We start from the raw sequence: 13,885 nt of genomic DNA, 5'->3' as shown, positions 1-13,885 counted from the left end.
GACGGTTCCTCTCCACCTCCCTAACAAACGGATGATGGATTGAGGCTTATCCCTGCACCGTCCACGCTGCACAGAACAGTGCTGAAACCCACATCCGCGGCGGCTCCATGCCGGGACGCGCACTGATGGTGAGTGGATCAGTGATGGGCCTCTGCAGAGTGATATTCACATGCTGACAGGCAGCCTCAGCTTACCTGTGGCCCACCTCCCTGAGGTAACGCTCCGGCCGACTGCAAAAATTTAGCCCCCGGCTTCGGCCGATGTGTAGGCTGCATCCCGGAAGCCACACCTGCACTATGGCGCGCTAAGGCGGCTCCGCCCACCTTTTCTGGCGCTTCTTCCCTGGCACAGGAGCGATCGCTTCTTTCAGCAACGCTAGTATTGCTCACGCCGGCTGCAGAAATTTAAGCCCTGGCTTGGGCCTTTTCATGGAAGTCACGAGGCTCCGCCCACATCACTTCTGTGGCTCCGCCCCCCAAATTGCCGCCTCTCGCTCTCTGCGAGACTTCACCACCTCTGCAACTCCCGGTGGCCATCTTGGTCCACCCTGCCGACGCACACATATACACATAGGGGCGATGGTTTTGTATTAAAGGGGCACAACGACTCTGCCACCGAGTAAGGAAGTTCTGCTCTCTTCCCCTGCATCTTCCCCCTGTGCTTAACATGACCAGTATTGCCTGCCACATGACCAGTATTCCCCAGTCTTAAAGGCGCATGACCAGTATTCCCTGGTCTTAAAGGCACATGACCAGTATATTCCCTGGTCTTAAAGGCGCATGACCAGTATTACCCGGTCTTAAAGGCGCATGACCAGTATTACCCGGTCTTAAAGGCGCATGCCCAGTATTACCCAATCTTAAAGGCGCATGACCAGTATTACCCGGTCTTAAAGGCACATGACCAATATTCCCGGTCTTTAAAGGCACATGACCAGTATTCCCCGGTCTTAAAGCCGCATGACCAGTATTTCCTAGTCTTAAAGCCGTCGGCTAGCAGGGGCCGCAAGTATTCTAGAAACGTACACGTGCCTAGAAAACGGAAGTTTCATTTCCTGATCCCTCACCAATGATTTGCTGAGAACAAGTCTCTGAATATGGATTGGATATTGCCTTGGTTCTGGACTCACCAGAACTTCAGAAAAGGATGGATTTGCCTATTTATTTCATCAACCAATCTCTGTAGATTGACGAGGACTTCGGTTCTACTCTAGATCACGCAGTGTCCCTCATGAGGAAACTAAACTCCCTCGCAGAGCATTTGCCATTCACCTGGACAGGTAGCGTCCGGATAAGCGATCCACTGGACAGAAACCTCTGCAAGTGCGGTATCCTTTTTCAGCCAGTATGCAAACACACGGGGTGTTCCCTCCCTAAGACGTGAGATGCCATGCCTGGTCTGATTCTTAAGGGCAACGGGTCCTTTTAAAGGACACCGATCTTCCCACACCAGCAATAGACGAGCACATGGAGTGTCGCCTCCATGTATCCTCTTCTAAAGCCAGGCCTAACGCCGGACATCCAGCCCTGTCCACCCAGGGACCTTAACTCTGTGGATGTACAGAGGCTCCTTTTTTTGCCGTCCGAACACCCCTCTGCATCTCCACTATTTAGCAGATGATGCAAGAAGGCGGACGATCCCTTTCCACTTCCCTGTTAAGAGGATGGTGGATCGAGGGTTCATCATTTTAACTCCGCACAGTCAAAAGAGAGCGGCGATAGTAAGAGACGTTTTTCCTCCTTCTGCATGCAGCCGCGCATTCTGCCACTTGGCATATTAACCGGGTAGAATCTCCTGTGGTATACCTACCAGTATCCCTGCCCGATGGGTCATCAATTAAAAATTCAACCGACTGTCGGATAGCAAATCTAGTTTGTTCCGTCTTGCGGCCTCCAGTTCAGCGCTCTACCCTCCCTTAGCCGCCACATGTGTTGCTAGAGCAATGGTCTCTTAGTCAGAGATCTTAACTATTTTGATTTCCTATAGACCCAACCAGCAGTGGATCAGTTGTCCAGGACAGTCTAGATCTAAGGGATCTTGGTTCCAAAATGGGAACCGAAAAGTAAGACCGACCCTGAACCTCAAACTTCTACCAAGCTTGACAAGGTCCCCCTTCTTCGGATGGAGTTCCCCCGCTCAGCCATTACTTTAACGGAAAAAGGGGGCGTTTCAGCAACCACCGACATTCGGGATGCTTACTTTCACATTCCTATGTTTTTTCCTCTTTAAAATTCCTTCACTTTCCCTTTCGCGAACAGCATTTTCAAATCACGACCTTGTCCTTCGGCCTTGCTACCGCACCCAGAGTGTTCACAAGGGTTTTGGGGCGGTCATGTTCCTCTTGCACCCTTGAGGCGTGGTCGTCCTGCCCTACCTGGTCGACTTTCTAGCCGCTCCTTCAGCCCGGCGCTGAGTCGTCTATATCTCTTGCGATACCCTCTCTCTCCTGGGATGGCAGCTAAACTTAGACAAGTTTTTTTCCTCATTTCCAGCCTAGTAGATATCCTTTTTAAGGATGATCCTGGAATCTTCCAGAAGTTTGGTGGTTCTCCCTTGAGACAAGGCCGTAGCCCTTCAACAGGGTGCTCGCGCACTTGTTCACTCATCCCCTCATTCCATTCGATTTGCTAGGAGTGTTCTGAAGAAAATTGGTGACGACAATGGAAGTGGTTTCCTTTGCTCCTCTCGTTTTCTGCAGGACAATCAGGCTTTCAGAGGGTAGTCTCTGAGCTCCTTCCTTATCCAGGGAAGATCCTTCCTCCCAGTTATTAGTGACATGGTTCGGCCCCCAGGTCCAAAAGCCATCGCAGTGCATGCTCTGGTTCTTCCATGGTACCAGTTTCCTTCACCCCTCTTCCACTACTTCCGAGATCTTTTCGGAAGCAGGAAGGGCCCCAGTGATCCTGGGAGATCTGCACTGACCATGTCAGGTTTTTTTTCTCGTTTGCTGAACTAGTATTTTTCCGTCTTATTGCAACAAAACTGCAAATATGGACTTCCTCGCAGGGAGTCTTCACATGTGGTTCTTCCCTATCGCGTACCATTAGATCTTTGGGACCTTAATGATCCTGGGAGTCTTACAGTAGACTCCTTTTGATCCGGACAGACTTTACCATGAGGGAACATCACCCTTTTTTCTCTGCGATCTCCTCATCCTGACGAGTCTTCGGAGCTAGCCTCTGTTCTTTCAGACCTTTTTCCCTTATTACCATCAAGGCAAGGTTGCCTATAGGCAATCCCCATCCCTTGTTTACCAAGGTGGTATTGTATTCCCACAGTTATGAGGGCATCGTTCTTCCCTCATCTCTTTCAGCACCAGTCTTCATAACGGAATGGGTTCCCCATATTCTGGACGTGGTGAGTGCTCTGAGTAGGTACGACTCAAGGACGGCGTCCTTCCCAAAGGTTGGACACTTTATTTGGGCTACCTCACCTTAAGAGGACTGCTTCCTGACGGTTACAGGAAGGGTTTAGCCACTTCATCGGCCATGTTTGCTTGGTGGATTTGTTACACCATCCAGGAATCCTTCCATGTTAGATGTCAGCCTATCTCCCTGTCTATTGAGGTTTCTTGGATTCTAGGCACCAGGCGTCGGCACAGCATGACTGCAAGCTTGCGGGTTCGTCCAGTCCGCATGCATTCTTGAAGCACTATAATTCCCACACTTCCACAGATGTGAGTCTGGGCTGGCGGACTCTGCAGGCCGCGGTGGCGCAGTTGTAAGTAGCAGTTACACAGGGCCTGATCTGATATTGTCCCCACCCAGGGACTGCTTTGGGACGTCCCACGGTCTGTGTCCCCCAATGAGGCGTTGGAGAAATAGGAATTTTTGTGTACTCACCGTAAAATCCTTTTCTCCGAGCCAATCATTGGGGGACACTATCTCCCACTCTATTATTAGCTTGTTCTTGGTTTATAATTTGACATGCTATACTCTCATATAATGTGACATTCTGTACGCTCATATGTTATTTATCTCCTACTGCTTTTGCACCGAACTGGTTAGCTGAGAGCCAGCAGAAGGGTGTATACTGCAGGGGAGGAGCTAACTTTCTATGTATCTCTTAGTGTCAGCCTCCTAGTGGCAGCAGCAGAACACCCACGGTCTGTGTCCCCCAATGAAGGGCTCGGAGAAAAGGATTTTACGGTGAGTACACAAAAATCCCTATTTTCTCTGAAGAGGCAATTAGCAGGTATGAGATGAAAGCCATTTTATTCTTATTGTTTCAGATCATGAAAAAATGATGGTTTTGTGTCTACAACTCCTATAATGCAGACTTATGTACTACATACCAACTTCCACACCCCTTCCTGTGCTACATACCAACTTGCGCGTGCCCCCTTCTTGTACTACATACCAATTGCCTGCCCCTTCCTGTGCTACATACCAGCTTGCACATCCCCTTCCTGTGCAACATACCAACTTGCGGTCCCCTTCCTGTACAACAAACTAACGTGTGAGTCCCCTTCCGGTGCAACATACCAACTTGCGCGTCCCCTTCCTGTGCAACATACCAACTTGCGCGCCCCCTTCCTGTGCAACATACCAACTTGCGCGCCCCCTTCCTGTGCAACGTACCAACTTGCGCGTCCCCTTCCTGTGCAACATACCAACTTGCAAGTAAACTTCCTATGCAACATACCATACCATATGCGCATCTCCTTCTTGTGCAACATACCAACTTGCACCTCCTCTTCCTGTGCATCAATCCAACTTGCGCGTCCCCTTCCTGTGCAACATACCAACTTGCGCATCCCCTTCCTGTGCAAAAAAACAAATTGCGCGCCCCCTTCCTGTGCAACATACCAACTTGTGCGCCCCTTCCTGTTCTGCATACCAATTTACATAGCATTAGACGAGCAGATGAATGAGAAAATATCTTGACCGAAGGCTTATGTGAGGCAAAATATTTTAGTTTGTAACCATAGGCTTACTAGCACATGGAAAGCCTGGAAGATGTCTCTCTCCAAAACTGTGTGTACTGTTGATTTATACACAGGTTTTTAGTATAGCTACTATTGCCTAAAAATGTGTAATATTGTTTTCTAGAGTAAAGGAGCTGAAAAAAGGAATGAAGTGCACCGCATCCTGCAGCAGTCGGGGCAGATCTGCTCCATGTCTGTCTCCTAAACGAGGTCAAAGTTCTCCATCTGTCTTGGGCGAAAAAATATCTCCAAAAAAAGTAAAACTTGGGCTGCCAAACTCCTCTCCTACGATTGTTAAGCACAAGTCTTGTCCATCGGTTTTCCATCCATCCAATGTCCCCTTGTCATCCACTCCAAAAATCAGCACAAAACAAAATACAGGGGGAAGATGCGGTTCAACCCAAGCTTGGCTAAGCCATACTACTCCAGTCAAAGGTTCAATAAAGACTGGCAGGAAAAAGAATGAAAACCAGGATAAGATCCCTATCCCCAGGAATCCTCAAAGTATCAAAGCAGACATGGGCTATGAACCTAAAGAAGATCGCAGTCGGCAGCCTTTACAGAAAGTACAAGCCGTGCAGCCAGTGCAAAAGCAAATTATCTCCCGAAGTGGGATGTTTACAGATATGACTGCAAGATTGTGGGATTCTAATGACGACTCCACTTGTAAAAAGACGGTTGATGACTATAGGGGTCACCCAGAGCAAAAGGAAAGAGAGGAACACTTGAGATACTATCACCAGAAGATTCAGCACCCTCCTATCCTTCTTCAGAAGCTTCAGTATCAACCACTTGAAAAACTTTTAGACAAATATAAACCCCAAGAGGTCACAGTGGGTCATCTCAGAAGCTCTGTATCGCAACGTGAAGGAACTCCAGTGGATGATCCCGATGACAGTGACTTTAGCGAAGACTCCTTTTCATTCACCTCCAGCCAAAAGAAAGGAAGAAAAGAAGAGATGGTTCGAGAAAGGCTTTCTTTTTTTCTTCACCAGGGTTCAGCAAGCTTAGACTCCAGGAAGCTGTCGGGGATCGGGCAATCGAAGGAGAACAGAAGTGCACTAAACGGCAAATGCAGTTGTGGGCTGTCAGACAGGAATAGTGTGGAGACCGGTGATTACTCTATATGGAGTTCTGGAGAAGAATCCACCAATCCTCGAGATTCATCCAATAACAGCAATACTCCAGAAAAACCATATTCTTCTCAGGAAGACCTAGAAAATCAGGAATCGGCTTTGTCTCGCAATTTAATCAGTGACTTTAATCCATTACAAGAGAAGTGTAGCCGAACTCTGGCTTTGGATGACTCTCCGACAACGGGAACCGCATTAGTTGTAGAAAGAAGTCCAGCCATTAATACTTCGTGCGAGTCGTCAGTCATGGCGCCTCTGACTGTGTCTCTGTTGAAAGATAACTGGTCACTGGAGTCTACACACAACCTCGCGACTCCCGATCTCTCCGGATTTAATAATGGATCAAATAGTGAAAATTCAGATAAAGTCTTGAGTGTTAAATTTCACTCCAAGGACCAATCTGTTGAGAAGAACCTCTCGGATTTGGTTAAGAAAATGCTTCAGTATAATGAAAGTTTACGTATAGAGAGCCCTCAAAACCAGTGCAAGGACTGGTTTCCAGACAGCAGCTATGAATTCAAGTCTAATTCTTCTGGTTCTCCGCAGTCCCTGATACAATCCGGTTTGGCTGAAAAGAGGTCTTCCAGACATGGCCATATTGAACAGTCACTAGCCTATGTGAAAAATGAATCCTTCAGCAATAGCGATCCTTGTTTAGATTTTTCTCAGTCCGGATGTAGGGATCAGGTTAACCATTATGACGCAGATACTGAGGACAGTGGTGCAAAAGTCAAATCTCGCGGAATACTAAGTCCATTACTGGTATTTGGAAGGAAAAAATCAGAAGATGCTGCTGGAGCTTCCATAGACTGTGAGGTCTCTCCCACCAGTATCGGCCCTGTACCTCTTCAGGCCAGTCCGGTGGACTCTGAAGACTCCTTCAAGCTGCCATTAAGGGATAGCGAACTGGAACGTTTTAAAAACGAACTGATGAACTGTATATTTGCCCACTGTGGTGCCAACGAGATACCAAAATGTGCCTTCACCAGAGACGAACAATGTCCAAGAACGCCAACCTCAAGTAGCCCGTTACATTCGCCCCATGTAACAAGCCAACAGGTGAAGAATATTGAAAAGGCTCAGTAAGTAAATGGTTCGGGACCATTAGTGAGCTGTTTAATAATGAAGATCTCTTTGGGTAATTTCCAGACTTTTGTATTAAGTCACAGATTTTTTTTATTTTTCAGGCAGGTTGTTCTTCAAGCTCATTGCAAACAACTAAGCGAGATGTCGGTTTTGAACTCCCAGGAGGAAATGCTGCTGAATCACACATCCCATGCAGTGAGTGGATTCTTGCTACCTTGTGTTTAAGATTTTTAAGGTTTGAGAAGAGAAAATGTGAGGATTTGCGCCAGCTGTACATAAACCATCTCATGCTGACCATACACCTATGATAGCTCTCATCTAGATACAGGAGCACTCTGCTTTGTTGAGCGTGTGTGTTTACAATGGGGAGTGAGGAGAAAGATGCTGCCGTACATGGCTGTCAGCTGCTTATATCCCTGAAAACGACAGGCTCGGGCATTTAAGTCACGGCAGAGAGAATTTCATTTGTCCATCATACACATCACATACGGTGGGTGGGGTCGGCCGACTTTCAGCTATGGAGGTTAAAATACAGATATATTTTATGGTGAAATAGGAGTTCATAAGACAATGCTCAGTTTGGTGAATTTTACACATTTTGCATATCTGACGCGCAGCTTTTTAACACCTTAGGCCGGGTTCACATTGCGTTTACAGCAGCCCGTTCAACACATAGGTTAACGTGGCCGCTGTAAACAGAAGTGCTGGTTTTGCAGCGCGCTAGCGCAGATAGAGCATCTGCAAGCTCTATCTGCGCCAGCGGTGACGGACCCAGAAACGCTGCAGCCCGCGTCTCGGGGTCCGTCACTCAATGACGGCACATGGCTAGCGCACGCGATGCATCCGACATTGTATTCAATGGCGGCGTTAACGGACTACATTACACCGCATTATGCCGCGGTGTAACGTAGCCCGTCTAACGGACCTGTAGAACGCATTGTGAACCCAGTCTTAGTCACTTGGCGGCATTATACAGTCGGCGATGTCATTGCATGGGTCTAAGTGCTGTGCCTATCTGTGCAGATGCCAATCACATCTGTACTTTTGCTTTATTGGATCGGATTAAATCCTTCTATGATGCAGTAAGAGGAGGTAAAACAAGCACATAACACATTTTGTCCTTATCGTGCAGGTGCAGAAAGCTTGAAAGTCGTATTGAAGGACTTGCCTTGTAGAGTAGCCAAAGTCTTGAAGCTGCATAGTGTATATTTAAAGGGAATCTTTCAGCAGGTTGTGTGATGTAATCTGAGAGCAGTATGGCGTAGAGGCAGAGAGGCTGGTTCTAGGGATGTATCACTTAGTTTACTGAGTGCAGCAGTTCTTATAAAATCCCTGTTTTCTCTGCTGCAGATCTAGCAGTGCTCTGAATGCTGAGCCCTGTATAACTCCGCACACATCGCTGATTGGTAGCTTTCTGTGTATATATAGCTTTTATAGCTTGATTTTCATTTCAATCTGTGCAGCATGTATTACGGGTATATACTTAATTTATCTGTTGTGTTTAATCACTGACTCTGTATACTTTGCCTACTGCTGTCTTAAGCCAGCTGATTGCTATACAGTGGGGCAAATAAGTATTTGATCCCTTGCTGATTTTGTAAGTTTGCCCACTGACAAAGACATGAACAGTCTATAATTTTAAGGGTAGGTTAATTTTTAACATTGAGAGATAGAATATAAAAAATAAAGCTCTCTATGGTTCAGCACCACCCTACCCGTTCCCTTCATTCTGCTAATGAGATAAAACAAAAATCCAAAATAATAATGCGAACCTCTTACTCCCATCTCCAAGACTTCTCTTGTGCTGCTCCGTTTCTTTGGAATATACTACCCAGGACAATTTGATTATTTCCCAACATCCACAGTTTTACTCGTAGCCTAAAAACACAGTTCTTTAGGACTGGCCAATCACCTCACTTATCTAACTATCCCAGTTTAGCTCATACAGAACTTTCTTCAAAATCGGCACCCTGGTAGCATCCGTTCACACACACACTATGCACCTAATAGCCCTCTGTGTCTGTACTGTACACATACTGACTGACCAGTTCATGCAGCACTATGTACCGTATAATACCGTATTATGTATAAGCCGAGATTTTCAGCAGATTTTTTTTTTGTGCTGAAGACGCCCCCCTCGGCTTATACACGAGTTATGGTCCAGAAAGCCGTCGGGGGAGGGGAGCAGGAAACCGGCATTTGTAGCACAGTGACAGCTGCAGCCGCTGGCTTCCAGAAGATATCAATACTCGCCCTCCGTCACTGCATCTCCGTCCCAGCATCTCTGACCTGGCAACGGCAGCTCTTTCATGCTTCTGTGCTCAGCGGTCACGTGGTAATGAATATGTACGCGGTTCCACTCCCATAGGTGTGGAGCGCATATTCATGGCATTAATGAGCGGTACCACGTGACCGCTCAGCACAGGAAGAACGGCCACGCCAGGACAATGGAGATGCAGGGACATTCAGCGACGGAGCGAGGAGGGGGAGTATGACGGAAGCAGAGCATACAAGGATGGGACCGGGGGAGCTGAGCATACAAGGATGGGATCGGGGGAGCCAAGCCATGCATGCAAGGATGGGACTGGGTGAGCCGAGCATACAAGGATGGGACCAAGGAAGCCGAGCCATGCATACAAGGATGGGACTGGGTGAGCCGAGCATACAAGGATGGGACCAAGGAAGCCGAGCTATGCATACAAGGATGGGATCGGGGGAGCCGAGCCATGCATACAAGGATGGGACCGGGGGAGCCGAGCATACAAGGATAGGGCCAAGGGAGCCGTTCCATGCATACAAGGATGGAACTGGGTGAGCCGAGCTTAAAAGGATGGGATCGGGGGAGCCGAGCCATTCATACAAGGATGGGACTGGGGAAGCCGAGCATACAAGGATAAGACCAAGGGAGCCCTTCCATGCATACAAGGATGGGATCGGGGGAACCGAGCCATGCATACAAGGATGGGACCAAGGGAGCCGAGCCATGCATACAAGGATGGGACTGGGTGAGCCGAGCATACAATGATGGGACCAGGGGAGCCGAGCATACAAGGATAAGACCAGGAGAGCCATGCATACAAGGATGGGACTGGGTGAGCCGAGCATACAAGGATGGGACCAGGGGAGCTGAACCATGCATACGAGGATGGGACTGGGGGAACCGAGCATACAAGGATGGGACGGGGGAGCCACACAGAGCAGGACAGGATGGGTGTAACCACACATACCAGGATAGGAATGAGGGGACAATACATACCCGGCTTATACTCGAGTCAATAATTCTTACCCAGTTTTCCGAGGCAAAATTAGGTGACTCGCCTTATATTCGAGTATATACAGTAATTACCCTATTAATTATATTGATGGCTGGACCATACATGACTAGTATTTTTTACCATCCACCTTTCCTGTCTCCCCTATTTCCTGCGAGCAGGGCCCTCACTCCTTTTTGTATCTGAGTTATGTTTATTCTGTAATGACTGTCTCTACAAGTCCTTGCTAAAATTGAATAGTGCCTCACAATATGTTATCGCTATAAAAATAAATTTCTCCTTCGCCACATTGGGGGACACAGGACCATGGGTGTTATGCTGCTGTCACTAGGAGGCTGACACTAAGCTGAGACAAAAAAAGGTTAGCTCCTCCCCTGCAGTATACACCCTCATGCTGGCTTCCAGAGACCCAGTTCAAGCTTAGTGTCCGTAGGAGGCACACTGATTTTTAATCTTCCTATTCTGGACGAAGAAGGCGATGGATTCTTTCATGTTCCGATCTCCCCCGAACCAACAACAGGCGAGCACGGGAGTTTCACCTCTCCGTATCCTCTCCTGCGACGTGGGAGCCACTGCCTGAGCTGACCCTTTTGGGCGATGGGCCTTTTTTCGGGCACCGATCTCCCCTCTAAGTACAGACGAGCACTGGTGTTTTACCTCCAGTATCCTCCTCTGCAGCCAGGCTTTTTATTGCCGGACATCTGCCCTGTCCACCAGGTTTCTCCCTCGGCTGTACAGAGGCCCTATTACCCGTGGCATCCGTGCAGCCCACACTGCATCACCACGGTTTTATGCGGTTGATACAGGTGGTGGACTGTTCCTCTCCACCCCCCTTCAGGGGTTGGTGGATGGAGGCTTCCCAACCCCTGCACCGTCCCTGTCTTTCACCCCAGGCACTCCTCACCGACCCCTTGGGGCTCCATCGGGGTAAGTGTCTCGGGATGGGGGGGGGAAGGGGGGTCGCCGGCTCTGCGGTCCGGAGGGCTCTCTCGTAGGGTGGCACACTTTTGTTCTGGCATCAGCGGCCGCGCGCCGGGCCGAAGCCGAAAATTTAGAATGTGCCCAGGAGCCCTCCACCGCCACCGAGTCCGGTGTACCTAGTCCCCCCGCGTGGGTCGCGTCGCAACGCTGGTCCGGACCACGCAGTCTCCTTTACCAGATCCAAACTTTCTCATAAGACTTTCGCCTCTCACCCAGATTTTCTGGAGATAGTCAGGCGACACAGGGAGCGTCCGGATAGGCGTTTCACGGGAAAAAAGGAACTGGTATCGAAGTATCCTTTTTCAGCAGATCTCGTGAAAGACTGGACGGATCCCCCACTAGTAGATCCTCCGGTTTCGCGCCTTGCTTCCAAAACGCTCCTATCCGTTCCGGAGGGCGCTACGATTAAGAGTCCCACTGAACGCCAGCTAGATTCCCTAGCTCGCTCAGTGTACGAAGCCTCAGGTTCTTCCCTATCTCCCTCCTTTGCCGCGGCTTGGGTGGCCAAGGCAATGGTTTCCTGGGCGGATGCTCTAGCGAAATCCATTCATGAACAGGATCTCCCGGCTGAAATGGCGGACCTTGCTAAACAGATAGCCATGGCAGGCGATTATGTGATGTACGCATCTCTCGATGCAGCCTCGGCGGCCTCAAACGCCATCACTATCCGAAGGGCCATTTGGCTCAGAGAGTGTCGCGCAGATTCCTCCTCTAAAAAATCTCTTTTTGGTGAAAAGCTAGACCAGCTTATTTCCGACGCTACAGGGGGAAAGAGCAAGTTCCTTCCACAACAGAGGCCCAAGTCGGCCTTACAGCGCCAGCCTTATTTTTGTTTTCGGCCCTTTCGTACCAGCCCAGCCTGGTCCAATCCGGCTGGTTTTTCCAGATCGGACCGATCCTCTCGCTCAGACAGAGACGTTCGTCCCTCTTTCAGGCCGAATCCGTCCTGGCGAGGAAAGCCTAGGCAGCCCAGGACCAGAGGTTCCAGACCTCCCAGATTCCCTTCTCAATGACTCGGGAACGGCGCCAGTCGATACCACCAGAGTAGGCGGACGCCTACTTCTTTTTCAGCAAGCCTGGCTCTCCGTCGTTCACGACGAATGGGTCAGGGATCTGGTGTCGTCTGGCTACAAAATAGTTCTCTGCTCCTCCTCCAACTCGGTTTTTTCCCTCTCATCTCCCCAGTTCGGGAGCTCAGTCTCGCGCCCTCCTTTGCGCCATTCACTCCCTCCGCCAGAGCGGGGTCATTGTTCCGGTTCCGGAACACGAGAAGTTCAAAGGTTTCTACTCAAACCTCTTTGTCGTGCCAAAGAAGGACGGGAAAGTGCGCCCCATCTTGGATCTGAAGCTCCTAAACAAGTGCGTAAAAGTACGACACTTCAGGATGGAATCGCTCAGGTCGGTCATCGCCTCGATGGAAAGAGGGGAATTCTTGGCATCGATAGACATCAAGAATGCCTATCTTCACGTTCCAATATTCCCGCCACATCAAAGGTTCCTCCGCTTTGCCGTTCTAGAGGACCATTTCCAGTTCACGGCCTTACCATTCGGTCTTGCCACGGCACCCAGGGTATTCACAAAGGTCATGGCGGCCGTCATGGCCATTCTTCACTCGCGAGGAGTGGTCGTTTTACCTTACTTGGACGACCTCCTCATAAAGGGTCCGTCTTATCAGGCCTGCGAGGCAAGCGTCCACATTACCTTGGATTCCCTTTCACGCCTGGGCTGGTTGATCAACTTGAGCAAGTCCTCTCCCGTTCCTGCCCGACGCATCTCCTTTCTGGGAATGATCCTGGACACTTCAAGGGGTCTAGTCTTGCTTCCTCGGTCCAAGGCCCAAGCGCTTCAACATGGAGCCCGGACTCTGCCATCCTCGCCCGCGACCCATTCGGTTCGCTATGAAGATCCTGGGCAAAATGGTCGCAGCAATCGAAGCGGTGCCTTTCGCTCAACTCCATCTCCGTCCCTTGCAGCAGGCTCTGCTGGACAATTGGGACAGGAGTCTCTCATCTCTCGACCGTCCTTGCCCGTTGTCTCCGCGGGTCAGACAATCTCTTGTATGGTGGACCCTGGGTCCATCTCTGCTCCAGGGGAAGTCCTTTCTCCCGATCCGCTGGTTAGTGCTGACTACCGACGCCAGTCTCCTCGGCTGGGGTGCGGTGTTTCTTCACCACTCTGCCCAGGGCCGCTGGACTGTTCGGGAGTCGAGGCTCCCTATCAACATTCTGGAGATTCGTGCGATCAGGCTTGCCCTGAATCGCTTTCACGCCCTGCTTGCGGGTCACCCGATACGAGTCCAATCGGACAACGTCACAGCGGTGACTTACATCAACCACCAGGGGGGTACCCGCAGCAGGGCGGCGATGCAGGAAGTCTCCCACATTCTTCGTTGGGCCGAAACCAACCATTCCACCATTTCCGTGGTGCACATTCCGGGAGTCGAAAACTGGGCGGCGGACTTTCTGAGCCGCCAGGGCCTTGCCTTG

The 13,885-nt window shown here is 49.7% G+C and overlaps 1 protein-coding gene across 1 annotated transcript in view; it reads left to right on the top strand.

Annotated features, from left to right (window-relative positions):
* KIF24 (kinesin family member 24) overlaps nt 1–13,885 on the top strand; it is a 61,213-nt gene that overhangs the window by 32,792 nt on the left and 14,536 nt on the right. The window contains exons 11-12 of the mRNA XM_069747780.1: nt 5,052–7,142; nt 7,248–7,341. Of these exons, the coding sequence (XP_069603881.1) occupies nt 5,052–7,142; nt 7,248–7,341 (2,185 nt within the window). The remainder of the gene's footprint in view (nt 1–5,051; nt 7,143–7,247; nt 7,342–13,885) is intronic.

Source organism: Ranitomeya imitator, chromosome 1 (genome assembly GCF_032444005.1).
Source record: "Ranitomeya imitator isolate aRanImi1 chromosome 1, aRanImi1.pri, whole genome shotgun sequence".
Taxonomy (NCBI): Eukaryota; Metazoa; Chordata; class Amphibia; order Anura; family Dendrobatidae; genus Ranitomeya; species Ranitomeya imitator.
The sequence above is the reverse complement of the archived record's forward strand: the minus strand, read 5'-3'. Positions and strand labels throughout refer to the sequence as shown.